Below are 17,788 nucleotides of genomic sequence, written 5' to 3'. Positions count from 1 at the left end.
TAGGTAAGCAAATCTCCCCATTTGTCAAAAATGAGACTGAAGAAAAATATTGGGAGTACTGCAAAGACCCAAAGCTGTTTCCCCCTGTATCCTCAGACTGTAAACTCCTTACGGACATTCAGTGATTGGGGGGGGGGGGGAGTGAAATACAAATGCCTATTTTAAATATTGTAATTGCATTTCTTCTTGTGGGGAAAAATAAAACAAAAACCAGAACTGACAGGTTGATGGGTTCCTGCAGTTGGGTATAAAAGCCAAGACCGACGAGCGAACACACTGCAGACTTAGATGAGGACACCTGCGTGCAGCAGGGTTGCTCACGCACGCAGACGAGGACCGGGGCCGGGCTCCGGGCCCTGGCAGAGCCATGTACTATGGCACATTGACCCTTGCTTCCTGAGAGACATGCAGGCAGGCTGGTGACCTCAGTGGGGCAGCAGTGTGCTTAGGGCTCCGGATGTCACTGACCTGCTTGTGTTTCTGTATTTAGGGCATGATGCCAATCATAAAATAACTTTCATGCTATTTGAAGGTGGGATTTGTGTAGGGTTTCTCTTTTTATCCTCCAAAACACCAGGCTCACCGCTCTGAACGTGGGTAGTAAGACACTGCTGAATAAATAAATAAATGGCAACCCTTTGCCTTTCAGGAAGAAGTAGATGCAAGTGTCGGTTTCAGAATATGGGGTTGGGGTGGGGGGAAGAGTTCTGAAGATTTCAGAGGCATGTGAGTCACTTCCCAGTGAGACTGTGTCCAAAGGCTAAGTGACCAAGAGGGGAAATGACCTATGAGCACATCAAGAAGTTTGCCAACAATCTCTTTAATGGACAGAGGAGGATGTTTTTATTTGTTATGTGTTTTTTAAAAGTACTTTCTCTTAAATTTGCAAAGTTAACACTCATGAGCTTTGTTGGAGTCCTCAGGGGTCCATTGTGGCTAGCTACATGCTGAACGCGCTTCCTATTTAAGCATATTTGGTGGGGCTGTGGTCAGAGAGGGCCAGCCCACACTATGCTTTCTTTGGTGTAGATGTAGAGGGTTATCTCCTTGGTTCTGGGAATTGGAAAGGGCAGGATCCCACCCGATATCCCAACTGACTGAAGTAACAAGAGAGTTCCCAAGTGCAGCAATGGAGAATTCCCAAGACACACATGCAAGTGGCTTGTGAGTGGCAGGCTTCAGTGGTCTGGGCCTAGCTTCTTATTTTGCCAACTTCAAGGGGATGATGAGCTTACATAGAATCAAAGTCACTGAAATGAATGTGTTAATTTAATCCCTTGCCTGCCCAAGGTTGGCTATAAATTGACCTGAGAAACAGCAGCAGCAATTTCTAGTTCTTGGATTACACAGTAATCCATAATGTATTTTTTAAAAAAATGAAATGTCTATTGGAGGTCCTACTGCTACCAATAAATAAATTCCCACAATGTCTGCCCCCTTCTGCAAGAAAGTTCTCAGGAAGGTACATGCTTCATTCTGAGCTGGCACGTTTAGAGAGCGCTCCAGAGATGCCAGTCTGGGTGGATTGCTGGAACGTTCCCAGCAAGAGGTTTTGACTGTAAAGTGTATCTTTAGTGTGTAGAGGGGTGGAGAGAAGGAGGAGAACACTGGTGGTCAGTAACTACAGGCGAGGCGATGCCCAGCATCAGGGGAGGGTGCAGTCAACAGCAAGGGGCTGAGGCTGTCAGAGGCGGAATAGGGAAGGGAGCAGGAAGGACAGGGTCCTCCTGCTTTGTGCCTACGCAGCGCCAGCATCCGCTTCTCTGCTTCTGCTAAGGAAGCTGGAGGTGAGATGTGGTCATGGGACTTGCTTTGGCCAACGAAATGGAGCGGAAGTCATGTATGTCCCTTCCTGGTAGACACGTTAAATTGCTGCACCTGACTTCCCATTCTGGTCTCCTGCTTTGCCCATGTCAAAATATCTTTTGATATGGAAATGCCATAGATCAAAGCAATAAACTACGTGTGAATGAAAAAAACAAGCTTTACACTAAAGCCACTAAGATTTCTGGGTTGTCTGCCTCTCCTAACACCACACCCCCTCTTCCTGTCCTCTTTTTCACAGGCAGTCGCTGTCGCTCCTTTCGCACCTCCTCCCTGCACGCTCTCTCCCTTCCTTTCCTCTCCCCTTCATTCTGGTTCCATTGCTCTCCTAACTGGAAATAATAATAAACATAATTCCCAGTCTTAATCTGAAACATGGACACATTTGTTTTTTGAAAAAAATGATTAAACTTTAGAATTAACATTTTAGATTTCTCTCTTTTTTAAAAAAGACAGCACTGAGTTAAATTAAAGGTCAGATTTAGCTTATGTAAAAGATGGATGCTTTGGAAACCTTACTATGTTATATAAACATATGGATCACTACTGGGGACAGGCCATCAATGGATCTTGTATGGGTTAGTAGCTATCAGGATAAATAAAAACAAACACACACCTTCCCTAAACACCATGCAACAGCCATGCAGCCCAGAGAAGCCGGAGAGAGCTCCCTCTGAGGGAGGCTCTGAACAGGAAACCCCTTACAGCATCATGGGTCACTTAGCTCTCACTTTGCTAACTTTGTAACTTTGTTATGAAGGCCACAGGAGCTGCAGCACCCAGAAGCCTATTCAAGACTAAAGGACATCTGAAGTTATCGAAAGGACTACTCATTTTCATGCACAATCATTCAGAGCATAGTGTTTAGACCTGAGGTTGCCCCCACCACTCCAAGAATTGTTTCAAACAAGTCAAGTCACTCTAGGCAGGAGGCAGCGGAGAAAGCAAGAGCAAGGAAATGCAACTGTAGCCTGCAGAACCATGCATGCTCAAACAAACACGACAGATGTGCTTTGAAAAACAACTCAACAAGCTCTGGTTTCAAATAAGAACATGCGCCACTAGGTAAACACGATGAGACTTCTCGGCCATTTTACAACACGACGGAGAGAGCTGCGTGGGTTTACACATAATCAGTTCTGCAGAGGTGACCCTGTGCAGGGAGGAGAGGGGAAGGTACAGACCGGTTCTATGAGGAAAAGAAGAACATGCAAAACAAGCAAAGGCCAGATGGAGAATTCTGAAGTTCACTTACTGCCTGCTTTTGCTCTTCCTCCTAGACGTGGTGAAAACAAAACAAAACAAAACAAAACGGCAGAGGGAAAAACAAGAGAGGTTAATGCCCATCACCACAAACATTTGGAAGAAATGACAGAAGAGGGCAAATCAGGCCAAGCCCATGGGTTCAGAGGTCAAAGCCCTGAGCACCACGGGGCATCATCAGCTGGACAGAGCAAACGGTCGGCTTCTGGGTCATTAAATGCTAGACTTGCTAGGAAAGAACCTGAAAAGCCACCTAGTCCAAATTCTGCATCAAAAAGCTGAAGACAGTCTGACTGTCCCAATGTATAAATACGTAGGGAAACCCCAAAGAAGCAGCTCAACCATGACTCAAAAGCCCAGTAATTTGTTTTATTGTTCACAGTATTCATAAGTGTTTAGGCGCATTTCACCAGGCAGTGGTCCTCAGAGTGTGGAATAGAGACCAGCAGCAGCACCTGAAAACCTGCCAGAGATGCAGACTTTGGACCCCACCCCAGACAAAACCCTTGGGGTGGGGCACGGCGATGTATTCAGTAAGCCTTTCAGCTGCGTCCGACGGTCACCCGTCTGAGAAGCGCTGCCCGAGGAATTTCCCCAGCTAGCGACCACATGCCCATAGACTCATCCCCACTTGCTTTTGGGCTGCTTTGGTTTTTCCAAAGATGCACAGGCACCTACATTCCCCCAGTAAACTCGAAACTGCTTCAGGGCCCTTAGAGACCTTGCTTTTTCATGAATTCACACAGGTTTATTTAGTGCTTCTAACAAGTACAGCTCTGGACACACAAGATGGCCTCGTCAGAGCCTCACAGCGGTGGTGCTGGAGCAGCCACCTGCTGGCTGCCCTCTCTGAACGCGCCCCCAGGCGCTGTAGAGAGAAACACAATGATGATGAGATCAACACTTCCAAGCTTCCCTTTCCTTGCCCGCTGTTTCTTGGCCAGTCTGTCTTTAATGGGTATCTTCGCTTCCTTTCGGTGCCTCATGGTGGGTGACCGTAGTCAGAAAGCCTCTGCTCTTTGCCCCAGGTACGCAAACCTACAAGCTGTTGCAGCGGTTCTGTTTACACTGGATCCATCCACCCAGGTGGCCTTCACGGACCATGCGAGGGGGGGCCTCGGGAAAGGACGAGGGCTTCCCAGGGCGCAGGACTGAGTGCGGTGGTAAGGATGATTTCAGGAAAGCCAAGCAATTACAAAAGGGAGAAAGTAAGTAAAAATGTGGAGAAAATAATTTCCTTCTTGCAAGGGAGAGACATGGACTGGAAATGAAAGGGGCACCAAAACATTTCCAACGCAGCCCAGGACGATGCGCTCGCAGGAGGGGCAGCTGCAAGCTGCCCGGCCACACCCGACCCCAGGAGCCCAGGCGGGGCCGGCCCGGGCGTGAGCTGAGTGGGCCTGAGAAGTGAGGGTCTTTGGGCTTCTGCCCCTGGCGTTCACGGCTCTAGTTAGAAGGGGTGAGAGTCTTACAGTTGGGAAGCCATCTCCCTTTCTAGCCAGGCTTCCCTGTGAGACAGAACACTTTTCTTCCATTCACTGGGAAGGCAGTCGGTCAGTCCTAGGAGAGTTACGAAACAATTTAAAAATGTGTTTCGGTTGTTTTTTTTTGTTTTTTGGGTTTTTTTTGCTGGTACTATGTGTTGCAATGGAAATTGAGATGGTGTGGGAGGGATGGGGCAGTCATTCCTGACAGGCTGAAATTGCATCTGAGGTCGAAAGATCAGTATGTAATTTCTTAAAACTGTTGCTAAGACACCTACCCTATTCTCACTGTTTTCTCCAGGCTTGGGATTGGAGAAAACACTGCTTTGGTTCTACAGGACAGGGAAGTTTCAAAAAGCAATGTTTCAAGTTTGTCTGCAGACTTGGTGACTGTTGTATACAGTTTGTCCAGACGTGAAATCATTAAAACCTGCACTAGACTCACGTGTCGGGGGGTGGGGGGGGCGAGGAGGCGGACAGGGCGGCAATCTCAGGACCCAGGGGCCTCCCGTGAGCACTGGGGCTGCGAGAGGGTGGACTTTGGCAAAGTGTGACTTAGGACGGTGTTGTATAATTTAAACCCACAGAAGGCATTCAGATAAAACCTTGAAGGCTCTGTCAACACAGAAAATAGGCCAGATAGAAGATCTTAGAACATTCCTGTTATCAATTGGTCAGTTAGGGTCAGTAAATATTGGCAGGTGACAAGGCATAGGAGCCAACTTGATTTAAAGGGGGCGATAGCACCTCAATTATAAAGTGCAAGCCTGGGGCTGCTCTGTCACCTGGAGCAGGAGACTCCTCCACACGGGCAATCCCTGGCGCGGTGCCCAGAGTGATGCCGAAGTCCCTGAGTCATCGATATAAAAATTTATATTCGAAACCCCATTTGCAAATGACGCTGAAATTTGAAACTGCACAATTCATCTGGTAAATGTATTTCAAAAGCAATAATGGAAAAAATGGAAAATGGTGTAGAAAAATATTGGGAACATAATTTAGAAATTGAAATACCAACACATAACAGTTTCTGTATTAAATAAGAAGTCTGAGGCAGAGGCCATCCACATACTCAGGCATTAGGGGGACATGTAAGGAGAAGATACTTTTCGAAACACGGGCACCTGAGTGTCAGTCTGCATTATGTCATTAACAACAACAAAAAAGTACGGTCTCTGATATTCCTTGGTGACAGAAATGGAGTCTCCTTCACCAGTACATGCCAAATATCTAAAGACGGCACTTAGGAGTTCAACACTTTTTTTGTTAAATGTATGATTCATTTTTACCCAGCCTTGTTCCAAAATAAAAAGCATTTATGATTTTTGTTCAATGAAGTCATAAACAATGGTCACACCTCATATGCATGTTTATTTAAATTATTTTTCAGGTAAACAGACAAACTATAAAATATTTCGCTGAAGGAGTGAAATGAAAGAACTTCCTGTGAAATGGAAACTTGTTGTGTGGTGTATTTTAACTTATGACTATCCCAGACCATGTGGCTTGATTGTCCATTTGACTAACTGCTTACAGCTGTTTTATGAGAGAATTAAATGCTGCAGATTGATCATCAATGAAAGCAGGACAGTTGTTTGAAATAAAAATTAGGAGAATTTTAAAGGGTACTCTTATTATGTGTTGGTGAATACATATATTTTTAATAGTAGGAAAACATGGTTGAGATTTTAATAGAAGTTAGTGATTCCTAGGTAGGTAGGACCCTTTAGGAGTGTATATAACACACAAATTAAGATTGTAATCCTGTTAGGACGCTGGACACAAAAGGAATTGAGATTTCAACTGTGAATTCTAATCAGTGCATAAAAAGACAACATTCCTGGGGGTGTCTATAAACCCTTCCTCCCAGTCTGAATGGCCTCAGCCTGTCCGGTGGATAAATAATAATGTTTCTGTTTAGGAACCTGGATGGGGATCCTACAAAACGGGGCAGCAGGGTCCTGCTTATTTTACTGAAGTTGTAACTGCAACATAACACCTGGAAATACAAGAACCTCGGGGTCTGGGATTAGAGTTCCAGGCCTCAGCACGTTCTGCTTAGCCCTGGAAGGCAGGCGTCAGAGTTGAACTATGAGGTCACAGCAATGCCTGCGGGGCTCTGAGCCAGAAATGCTGAGGCGTGCTGAGGGCAACCAGCTGACGAGAAAGGGTAGCGGTAGTTGAGGAAATGCATTCTCACTTCATTTTTCGTAAACTTTTGACTTTTAACAAAAATGAGCCTGGGACCTTCCCATCTATCTCTGGGTAAATGTCTGAGCGCATCTTCTGAAAGGGAGGGGGGACACAGGAAGTGTGTGGATCCCCTGTCACTTGTGACCGGCTGGTGGGCGGACCTCCCAACGGCAGGGCTCCCAAAGCCCCACCAGGCCGCAGGTGTGGAGTGGCTGGCGGGTTGCTCAGCTGGGTACTTGACAATTATTGGAGGGATCTGAGCCAGGTTTTATGTGTAAGGTTTTCTTTAGGTAAGACCCATATAGATATCAGATATTTCTCAGGAAAAATCCTGCTAACAGGGTTCATGTGCAAACACACGCAGCAAAACAACCCTGACATCCAGGACCAAAGCTGGAAATAAACGGAGCTCAAGACTAGAAGTGGTTGTCTTGAGCAAGTCAAGTCAGTTTGAAATACATTTACCCCAGTTGCTAATACCACTAGCTTCATTTCTAAGGAGCTGGTTTAGAACGGAGAAGCTGAAGAAGAGGTGATATTTTCCACGTTGCTATCCTCTTGGGCTGCCACCCCAGTCTGGAACCTTGCTACTCGGACCTGGGCGACTTCATCAGTCTCCTTTTATCCTGAAGTCTCTCCCCTTTCTTACCTGTTCTGCGTATTTTCCTACCTATTTGTTCAAGACTGTCAGAGACTCCCCTTTATCACTGGATTAAATCCGCCCCACTCGGCCTGGCGTTTGGAGCACTCCACACTTTCCTACTTCCACTCCGGCTGCTAACTCTAACCCATCACAAAATACAGTGGCTTCAGCAGACAGACCTTAGGAATGAACAGCAGGGACAGATGTGCTCTGGTATTGCTGCTACACAGCTGGGTTAAGGATTTCTGTTCAGTGCTAATAAAATTGCCCAGGCGAGGACATTTACAGGCCAAGTGAGCATATCTCTGCTCTGGGGTTGTAAGGGTTGTAACATATTTTACATCAAAGAATAGTGAGATTTCAATTATTCCAGATATATTAAAGCCCCAATCTACCAAACCTAGAACTAACATGCTATTTTAATCCTCCTAATGTGGCAAAGTTATTGATTAGAGTTGGTTTGATAAGATTGGTGTGCTTCTGTAACACTTACTAAAAATGGACATAATATTTGTAGGTGGAATATCTGAATACTTGTGTTAAGAGAAACTTCAAATAGTTGAGAGCCATTCATTTATACATAGCTAATATCCTATTTATAAACATCCACAAAAGCAACTATTCAAGGACATTACTCTGGTCCCAGTTATTAATTTTTTTCTTTTATAATCAGGCTTTATACTACTTCAGATTACTCTTACAATGTTAGACTGCCGTAATGGAAGTTGACCTAAAAACTGGATCTAGGCAGCAATACACCAGCCTTATTCCCCTCCTGTCCAACATCATGGCGGGTGGGGGGCTGAGCTGCACTGGAGGTGGGTGGTGGACAAGAGAGCGAGCGGCCGGAGGAGGCCTGAGAGTGGGCGGCACTGGCTCTTACCTTCAGCAGCTTCATGAGCCCTTCCAGCTGGACCATCAGCTCCCGCCTGCTCTCCTGAAGGGCCGACATCCTCTGCTCCAGTTCGTCCTTCCGTTGCCTGTCCAAGAGGAAGAGCCCGTCAGAAATGAAACTTTGAAGATGAAGGGTCTGAGGCCAGGTCATACCTGTTTTGGACCCAACTCTGCTACTTACCAGTGTGTGAGATGCTGAGCAAGTCATTTAGCCTCTGACACCTTACATACAAAGGGGTTATATATCTGTTTTGCCCACTACACTGCTGTGAGAACGGCATAAAAATGCTCTGGGAAGCATCCATGGCCACATAGGGGAAAATATTACTAATAGGATTATTAAAGTGATTGGAAAAAGTATTTGTCAGGAAGTTAAACACCTCATTTAGAAAAATACATAGAACCACTAATTTATAAATTTAAGTCAATAGTGGAGAAAATATATGAAAACTGCCCAGGGAGGAGTGGGCCTAGCAGCCAGTGCCCCAGTGCCCAGCACCCAGCGCCCGCGCTGCAGGCACAGCAGACACCAGGGTGGCTCTGTGTCTCGGGGAGGTCGCTTCTCCCTGAGGACGAGTTTCATGTCAGTGCTGGCTGAGTATGTCCTGAGTCGAACGTGAATTTTCCTCCCCAAAGTTCTCTTTCCCAACTTCCCTGTCTGTCCCTTTTTCTTCCAGTTGTCATGGCTGAAAAACTCAGTCTCCTTGGTACTTTCCTGTGTCTATCCTATAGCCAATTAAGTCACCCAACTCAGATCATTCTTTCCTGGAAATATATGTATCTACCTTTCTATCCTCACTTCCCTAACTCTCTCCAAGAGCTTACCTCATGCACCCAATGGCCTCTTAGCTCAATTGCTCCCGATGTCTTCTATTAAGATGAGGAAAAAACAGTGGGAGACTAAACATGCAGTTTTGGACAAGTCACTTAACCTGTCTGAGCCTCAATTTTCTGTTCTGTGAGATGGGGCTAATAATAGGTAATGTCAGCAATATTTTGAGGAACAAATGAAGTAATGACTACAAAAGCATTCTGGGAAGCCCATCGTGCTGCGCAAAGGAAAGCCATATTCATTCCATCACCCTGTGTCTAACCTCAGCAGAACGTCCGGCATCCCTGACCCTTGCTTTGCACAGGCCAGGCCTCCGCTGTCTGGCCTGGCAGCCACGAGCCACACGTGCCTCCTCCGCACCTGAAATGTGACTAGTCTTAATTGAGATGCACTGGAAGGAACATACACACTGGATTTCACACATTTAGTGTGGACAAAAGAAAGTAAACTGTTTCATTAATAATTTTTAGTGTTGATTAAATGTGAAACTATTTTGGATATATCAGGTCAAGTAAAAGATAGTATTAAAATTAATGATACCTACTTGCTTTTGGTGGCTGGAGAAGTTTTGGCTACGCATGTGGCCCATGCTGTGTTTCTATAGGAGGGCACCGCTCCGGGCCCACCTGCAGCCCTGTCCCCGGCACCTCGCCACCTACTCCCTCCCACGTCTGCACCTCCAGACAGCTCCCTCTTCCTTCAACAGACCCCATCAAGTTACAGCTCACAGCCATCCCCCATTCCGAAGGTGATTCACTTCTTCAAGTCCATCCCAAACCGCTTTCCCAGGAAGCTGCTCCTGATGACTTCAGCAGGCGCTGTAATTATGTGGCACTTTATTTTACCTTGCATTGCTGTCATGCCTACCACTGCAAAATCCTTGAGGTCAAGGGAGGAGCCTTAACAGACTATCATGCATCCACGACGTACTCAGTTAACCTCTGGTTAACTCAAGGAAATCACTATTTGAAACCCCTCAAGGATTTCCAACGACCTATTGCTTAAGGTTCTTCAGAATCTGGTATCGATTATCTAACTAATTTTCTCTCCAATCACTGGTACTTTGAAGATTAATTCAATGGATGATTGAAAATAAGTCCTTAGCTCTGAGAGGCGTTCCCCTCTCTGAAATGTGTTATGCGTATTTGGGGGATCATACTGAACCCCCACACCACTTCTAATCGGAAACGGTTTGTCTCACACCCCTTGTAAATCACACCTACCCCTCACGGCCTAGCTCGACTTCCCCCGCCTCCATGGGTCTAACTGCTTCTAGCCTGCATAGGTTTAAATTCCTTATAACATACTACTCAGTTTTCTCCACTCAGATTTCTTAAAATATCCACACTATTTATTAACATTGTATAAATTATTTAGCTGACTAGCAACTTATTTTATGTTTTGTTTCCAAAACGAGCTTACCAAGTTTGAGGATGGAATCATCCTCTTCTAATCATTACACTCCCTACATTTCCAGCAAGGTGTGGCAACCGCCGGGGGGACTCACGCACTCACTCTGCCCTGAGCTCCCAGGACTGGATGCGGGGCTTTCTCTGCGCTGGCTCGACCACGTAATTACAGCGCGTGGTGAAAATGAATGAACTATAGCTACGTGCAACACCATGAAAGGCTCCCAATGAGTAATGTGGCGGGGGGCGGGGAGGGGGGGGACGGGCAGGATCTCAGAAGGCTGCATATAGTGACATTTCTATAAAGTCCAGAATACAAAAGCAAGACTAAACACCTTATTGTGTAGGAATATAATTTGATGCAGGAATATATATTTGATAATACTGTTTAAAAACAAGGGGAAAATAAACCAAATTCTGAAGAGAGGTTAGCTCTGTGGAGGATGGCGAAAGTGAGGGTGCAGGATACGCGGGGGGCATGTACACGCATAACATGGCTTTACGGAGTAAAGAACTCCATATAGGAGTTCTCAGGTAGGGTGTGGGTCCGTTTTATCATCGTGCTTCATATTTTACATTTGTCACTTATATTATTGTAACAAATGTACCATTAAAATCATAATAAAGAGGAAAACACAACTCTGGTGGCCAGGAGTCATCACCACAAACCCTAATGATGAACAAAACCTTGCTTTGTTATACGGCTGGGCACTGGCAGTTGCTGGCAGATCACATATACAGATCAGGAACAGAAGGATGCCAGATACGTACAAATGAATCTTGCCCTTTTTATGTCTTTTAATAAACAAAAGTTCTTAATGTGGATGAATTTACAAACTTCTTTCATGCTTAGTAATTCTGAGAAATTATTTTCTATTCTCAAATCCTAAAGATATTCCCCTACAGTTTTCTTCTAGAAGTTTTAAAGTTTTGTCTTCATGTCCAATCCACCTGTTTGTTTGTTTGTTTTGTTTTTTTGTATATAGTGTGAGGGGGAGAGCCAATGTGTTCTGTCTGTACACATAACTGATTCACCCAGCATCCTCCCCAATGCGTGGCCATGGGCTACAGAGCAACCAAAATCTCAGTTCAACTAAATTGAGCAACTAAAGGGAATTTTTAGAAAAATGAGGATTTCTCCACCTCTGAAGATTTTCATCTGCAGACGTGAAATTCTTTATGACTTATTTATGAATGCTATAAAGCTAAACAGAATGATAGCTATAGAAAAACTATCCTCTCTCTTTTCTAGGAAAAGAAATCATGGTTGAGAAGCTACCTGACCTAGGCTAAAAGAACTCAGAAAGGATGTACAGCTAGAATCCCAGATGAAAGCACATTAAAATCAACCGTGCAATGTTAAATGTTACAGCCTGAACAGGGAAAAAAAAAAACACCAAAAATAAAGTCTCACCAGTTAGAAATCTAGAGGTCTGGTGAAACTCAAGTCACTCAGTGTCCATACTGTCTTCACTCACAGAAGAAGAGACACACATCTTTCTAAGACTGATAGCAAGTGAGGGCTTAATAACTTTGATCAGGTCCCTCTCATGCTATGCTCTTCTGGAACACCTCTTCGTTCCCTCCAAAACAGCATCAGAATGGGAGCCGAAGTTGCTCTCTACTCTCCTGATCTGCATCCTTAGCCTCTCCATCTTTCAGAGAGTTTCAGTTTACGCTGAAGTGGGAAGGTTCCCCAGATGTGGTGCGAGGGGCTCCCACTTGGTTTCAGGTCTCAGTAAGGTGTGCGTGGGAAGCACCCTTTCCTCCAGCACAGCCCTGCCCTGACTACGAAGTGCCAGGAGACACACCCATAGGGCGGGAGAGCATTACTCCCGCCGAGAGGCCCTGCAGTCGGACTGCTCAGTGAGGCAGGAGGACGGCATGCAGCACCAGGGCCCTCTGAAGCCATCACGGGAGTACCAGCCCTGTTCTACGTGTCATGGAGCTGGAGGCAGGTGTTCACCTAGTTTTGTAATGAAGGCAGAAGTTCTCAAAGGGAGTAACAAAGGAACCCAAGGGTCTGACGCTGAAACAGAATGATTGAAGCCTTCAGTGTTTGTTCTGACATGACCAGTTACACTGATAAATGGATCCTATCCCACTAGTTTGGTTTCCTGGGAATAAATTCCTACCGAGACAGACAATCGTTTGACGCAGTATCCGCCTCTTACCTCAGCAGCCGCAGCTCGGCCAGCAGCGTGGGGTTCTGCTGGGCCTTCTCAGGGGTGGGCTGGGAAGCCTGCTCGTGCTCCAGGCGCAGGCGCTGGATCTCCTGCAGGATCTCCCTGGAGAAGGGGGAGAAAGGAGGAGGCCACGAGGGCCTCAGCTCACTCTCCCCTCTGGTTAGAAGTTTCCACTCTACTACTGCAGCCTCTACCAGTCTTACTCTGATTGCTTCCAAATGACCAAGGTGTGAAATGGACACCTTCTTAACACTGCGGCACATGACACTTACTCAGGGAAATAATCCTTTATGGTAGAAAAAGCCGTAACAATACTCTTCTTGGAACTTGAAAAAATCTCCACAGAAAGAAAATGACAACAGAATACTGCGCTCCTCTCTGCGGAAAGGACAAGAGAATGCCCTGCGACCTGCTGAGGTGGGTCCTGTGCTAACTCGCCCCCAGGGGTCCCGTCCCCCTTCTTCCCGTGACCCCCCCAAGTGATGGGCAGCTGCTTCTACCTATGCCTGTTACAGTACGTCCAGTCTCCTTGGCCTGGCTTCTGCCTTCAATGCGTAACGGTGTGCAGTCTGGTCTCCAAGCCCTTACATGGCTTTCTTAGTAAGAGACCAGATGGCCCATCCATAGCCTAACAAGCCAAGACAAGATGACTAGATGGAGCAAGAGGCCCCTGAGGGTGGGGAAAGAAATCCTGGGAGGGAAGCACACGTGTGGGGGTGGAGAAGGCACTGAGAAAAGAATATACCTGAGGACAGGCGAGCAGGGTTCTGGACTAGCGCCATGAACACCATGCAGATATACAATTTAGTGTCCAGGGAGTTTACTGGACTTGGGCTGGCCTATATTCACTGGGGGTGGGTTCTTCCTCTGTGGTCAAAGCCATCTAGTCTGCAAGGAAAATGAGATACTCACGTGATAACCTCAGACTTCAGAAACTGGATTCTGAAAGCCTCTGCATTCTTACCTGTTTTTGTTTTCCAGTTCTGCAATAAGCTGTCTTTGTTGTTTGTTGGCATCAAAGTTAAAGCTCAGGTCAGCGGGGGGACGGGTCTACAGTGAGGAGACAGAAAAGTTGTATTTTCCTCTTTTTTTCCTGATTCAAATATATCCAGAGTTCTAGATAGACTGTTGATTAATTTTTGTGGTAAAATTACCTACCATAGAATCCACCCATTGTAAGTGTACAAGTCAATGAGTCTTAGTAAGTTTAAACAGTTTTTGGGACCAATCGCCACAGTCCAGCTTTAGAACATTTTCCACCACCACAAAAATATCTCCCTCGTGCCAGTTTGCGGTCAACTGCCATTCACTCCCATCCCCCACTGCAGACTGTCTAGCTTTTCCTTTTCTAGAAACTGCTTGTAAATGGAATCATATAACCGGTAATTGTTGGCTTCTAGCTTCTACTTAGCGTGATGTTTGTGAGGTCTATCTGCGTTGCTTCATGAGTCAGGAGTTCCCCCCTTTTACTTGCTGAGCAGTACTCCACTGTCGCGGCTTTGGGCTATTAAATGAAGTGGCTATGTGTTGACGTATGCTTTCATTTTTCTTGGAACTGTCAAAATTGTTTCCCAAAGCACCTATACCATTTTACAATCACACCAGCAACGAATCAGGGATTGATTCTCTATATCCTGTTAATACTTGTCATTGTCTTTTTAGTTTTAATCATCCTAGTGGGTGTGAAGTATCTAACTGTGGGTTTAAAAAAAAAAGGAGATATAATTTACATGCCATGTAACCTACCCTTTGAAAGTGTACAATTCAGTGGTTTCAAGTATATTTATGATGTTGTGAAACCATCATCACTAATTCCAGAATATTTTCATCACCCTCAAAAAGAAACTCCATATCATTAGCTTTCATTCCCCATTGCCCCCTCCACTACCCTGACAACTACTAATCTAGTTTTTGTCTTTATGGACTTGCCTATTCTGAATAGTTCATACAAATGGAATTATACAATACGTGATCTTTTATATGTGGCTTCTTTCGCTTAGCAAAATGTTTTCAAAGTTCATGTTATCGCATGTGTCAGTATTTCATTCTTTTTTTACAGCTGAATAATATTCTATTATATGGACTTAATCACATTTTGTTTATTCAACAGCTGATGGATATTTGAACTGTTCCCGTTTTGGGGGCTATTTTGAAAAATGCTTCTATGAGCGTTTGTGGACAAGTTTTTGTGTAGAGATGTATTTTCATTTCTCTTGGGTATACATCTAGGAGTGGAATTGCTGGGTCTCATGGTAACTGCCATCTGAGGAACCGCCAAACTATTTTCCTAATGGCTGCGTTATTTTACATTCCCACATTCAATGTGTGAGGATTCCATTTTTTCCATGTCCTCATCAACACTTGTTATTATCCTTATTTTTGATCATTGTCATCCTAGTGGGTATGAAGTGCTATCTCCTTGTGGAATCAGTTTACATCTTCCTAATGACTAATATGTTGAGCAGACTTCCATGTGCTTATCGATCACTTATATATTATCTTTGGAGAAATCTGTGGTTTGTTTTGTAAGTCCACTGATGTTTCCAACTCTTGTCATCCCTTTAAGAATATGGAAGCCAATCAACACAAACTTGGAAAACAGATGATGAATCCCCTCTACTGGTAACCACAGCCAAGCTCTCAAAGAAGGCACTTTGATGGCTGTGCTTCACTCTGCACATTCTTAGTTCTGCCCCAAACAGACCTACAATGGAGCAGGAACCTTGTTTCCTATCTCAAGCTTAAAAAAAAAACATGTCCTAAACAAACAGGGGCAAAGCAGCATAACCAATCTGGGTGAAAGGCTTTTTACCAAATAATTTTCTTTCTTAAAGGAAAACAAAGATGATTTTTTTCCTCCTCCAGCGAAGAGTGGACTAGCACCCAATTCAAAAAATTTTCTTTATTATATTAAGAGTCTTGTGAGACTCTGAATTGAACCTCAGGAAAATGGCTTGCCTGAGACTGAACCTGCTTTGAATAATAGATTTATAATTTCTGAAAAATGGAGTTAAAACTAATGGCTCCTTATTAGAGTGGGACCAGGGAAAATCAGGGGGAAATGATCTCTGAAAGGAATTTGCTTCATAGATAGAAAACAAACAGATGAGAAAACCCCATAGTATTTCACTGGAAATTTCTAAAGAATCTTTTCAGTTTTGAGTGTCTGACTGCACGTCTGAGGCATCTTTCAAAGAGGAGGTTAATATGGCAATCGAGCTTATCACCGGCAGTGGCTCCTCGCCGGGCAGGAGTCTTTGGCACCAAGCAGCATCATCCCTCAAATAGAAAGACACGACGGGGAGGGGCAGGTGGAGGAAGACGCAGACCCTGAGGCAGCACTCCCACTGGGGCATGGGGACGGAGCAGGAGAGCCCCGGTGGCAAGTGTCCACTGATGGCTTATTTCACCTGGTCAGATTTCGTGCTCCTTAAAAACAAACAAACAAAAAAAAAAATACAGAAAAAAAAACAAAGCCAGTATCTTTATTCCTGAAATACTCAGGACACTACAGAGAAAAAGACAGAAAGGGAATTATTAGGTCATAAAGACACAGAATACTTTTGCAAGGAGACCTAAAGATGATTTCCTTCAAAAAGTATATAGTTCATTCATTCATTTATTCAACAAATATTTCCCAAGAGCTTACTATGTGCTAGATACCGCTCTGGAAACTAGGGATGCATGAGTGGGTGAGATGCAGTCCCCACTCTCATGTAGCTTATATTACACTGGGACAGAAAGATTAAAAAAACAAACAAATGAAACATATATGATCATTGTGATAAATGCAATGAAGAAATATAGGGTAATGAAACACAGTGAGCCCTGGCTGGAGTAGCTCAGGGGATTGAGTGCCAGCCTGCGAACCAAAGGGTCACCGGTTTGATTCCCAGTATAAGGCACATGTCTGGGTTGCAGGCCAGGTCCCCAGTGGTGGCGCATGAGGCAACCACACATTGATGCTTCTCTGCCTCTCTTTCTCGTTCCCTTCCCCTCTAAAGATAAATAAATAAAATCTTTTTAAAAAATAGAATAAAATAAAATATTTAAAAAACAAAAAAGAAACACAGTGAGCTCAGACAGACTCTTTTTAGATGAGGTGGCTGTGAAACACTCTGAGACTCAGTGAAGTGAGGAGGGGAACCAGGGGAAGGTTGGAGGGACGCGCAAAGGCCAAGGGCCTGCCGCCCTCTGCCTGCTGTTCTCAGGTCAGTGCTGATGGCCAGTGTGCGGGGGTGGGGGTGGCAGGCAATGAACTGGGAGGCAAAGCTGGGGCCCCGATCACGGAGGGCCATGGGCGGGAGCTTCCATTTCGTTCTGAATGTGGTGTGAAGCCACTAGGATGCTGAATGGGGAAGTACCGCAATTCCAAACGATGCAGGAACATACTCTCCCCTCGAGGAAGTGGAGCCTAACTCCCCACTCCTGTACGGCCTGTCCATAATGACTGCCTTTCGAGAGGCCCGGTGGAAAGGGGCGGGGAGAGTAACTTCATGTTGGAAAAACTTGACAGACACTTCCTCAGCCCAGTGATCATGGTCAACAGCAACAGTGATAAATGATGCTGATCCTATATACCCCTGACATGATAGAAAAGCGGCGCCTACCTCTTCTTCCTCAAAACCCACAGTCCCAGTCTAATCTGAGAAAAACATCATCCCATTTAAGGAACATTCTACAGTGTTTGGTTAGTACTCTTCAAAACTGTCAAGGCCATCAAAAAACAAGGAAAATCAGAGAAACTGTCACAGCCAAGAGGAACCAAAGAAATGACAACTAAGTACAACTGTGGCACCCTGGATGAGATCCTGGGACAGAAAGGGGGCATTGGGTAAAAAACTAGCAAAGTCTGAATAAAATTTGGACCTTAGTTAATAATAATGTATCAATAATGGGAAACGGAGTGTGGGTTATATGGAAATTCTCCGTACTAGCTCCACAACTTTTCTGTACATCTAAAACTGTTCTATAATAAAAGTTTATTACGAACAACACTGCTTTGGCTACCAAATGGAGAATTTGCTGTAGTGGGATAAGAATGGAAGTAGGTGGACTAG

The 17,788-nt window shown here is 44.9% G+C and overlaps 1 protein-coding gene across 1 annotated transcript in view; it reads right to left on the bottom strand.

Annotated features, from left to right (window-relative positions):
• DTNB (dystrobrevin beta) overlaps positions 1-17,788 on the bottom strand; it is a 185,753-nt gene that overhangs the window by 23,610 nt on the left and 144,355 nt on the right. The window contains exons 14-17 of the mRNA XM_054568949.1: positions 13,693-13,778; positions 12,717-12,830; positions 8,291-8,387; positions 3,080-3,100 (exon numbers count right to left, since the gene is read on the bottom strand). Of these exons, the coding sequence (XP_054424924.1) occupies positions 3,080-3,100; positions 8,291-8,387; positions 12,717-12,830; positions 13,693-13,778 (318 nt within the window). The remainder of the gene's footprint in view (positions 1-3,079; positions 3,101-8,290; positions 8,388-12,716; positions 12,831-13,692; positions 13,779-17,788) is intronic.

This window comes from Pteronotus mesoamericanus, unplaced genomic scaffold, assembly GCF_021234165.1.
Source record: "Pteronotus mesoamericanus isolate MK-2021 breed Mesoamerican mustached bat unplaced genomic scaffold, CSHL_Meso_final contig_101, whole genome shotgun sequence".
NCBI classification, from domain to species: Eukaryota; Metazoa; Chordata; class Mammalia; order Chiroptera; family Mormoopidae; genus Pteronotus; species Pteronotus mesoamericanus.
The sequence above is the reverse complement of the archived record's forward strand: the minus strand, read 5'-3'. Positions and strand labels throughout refer to the sequence as shown.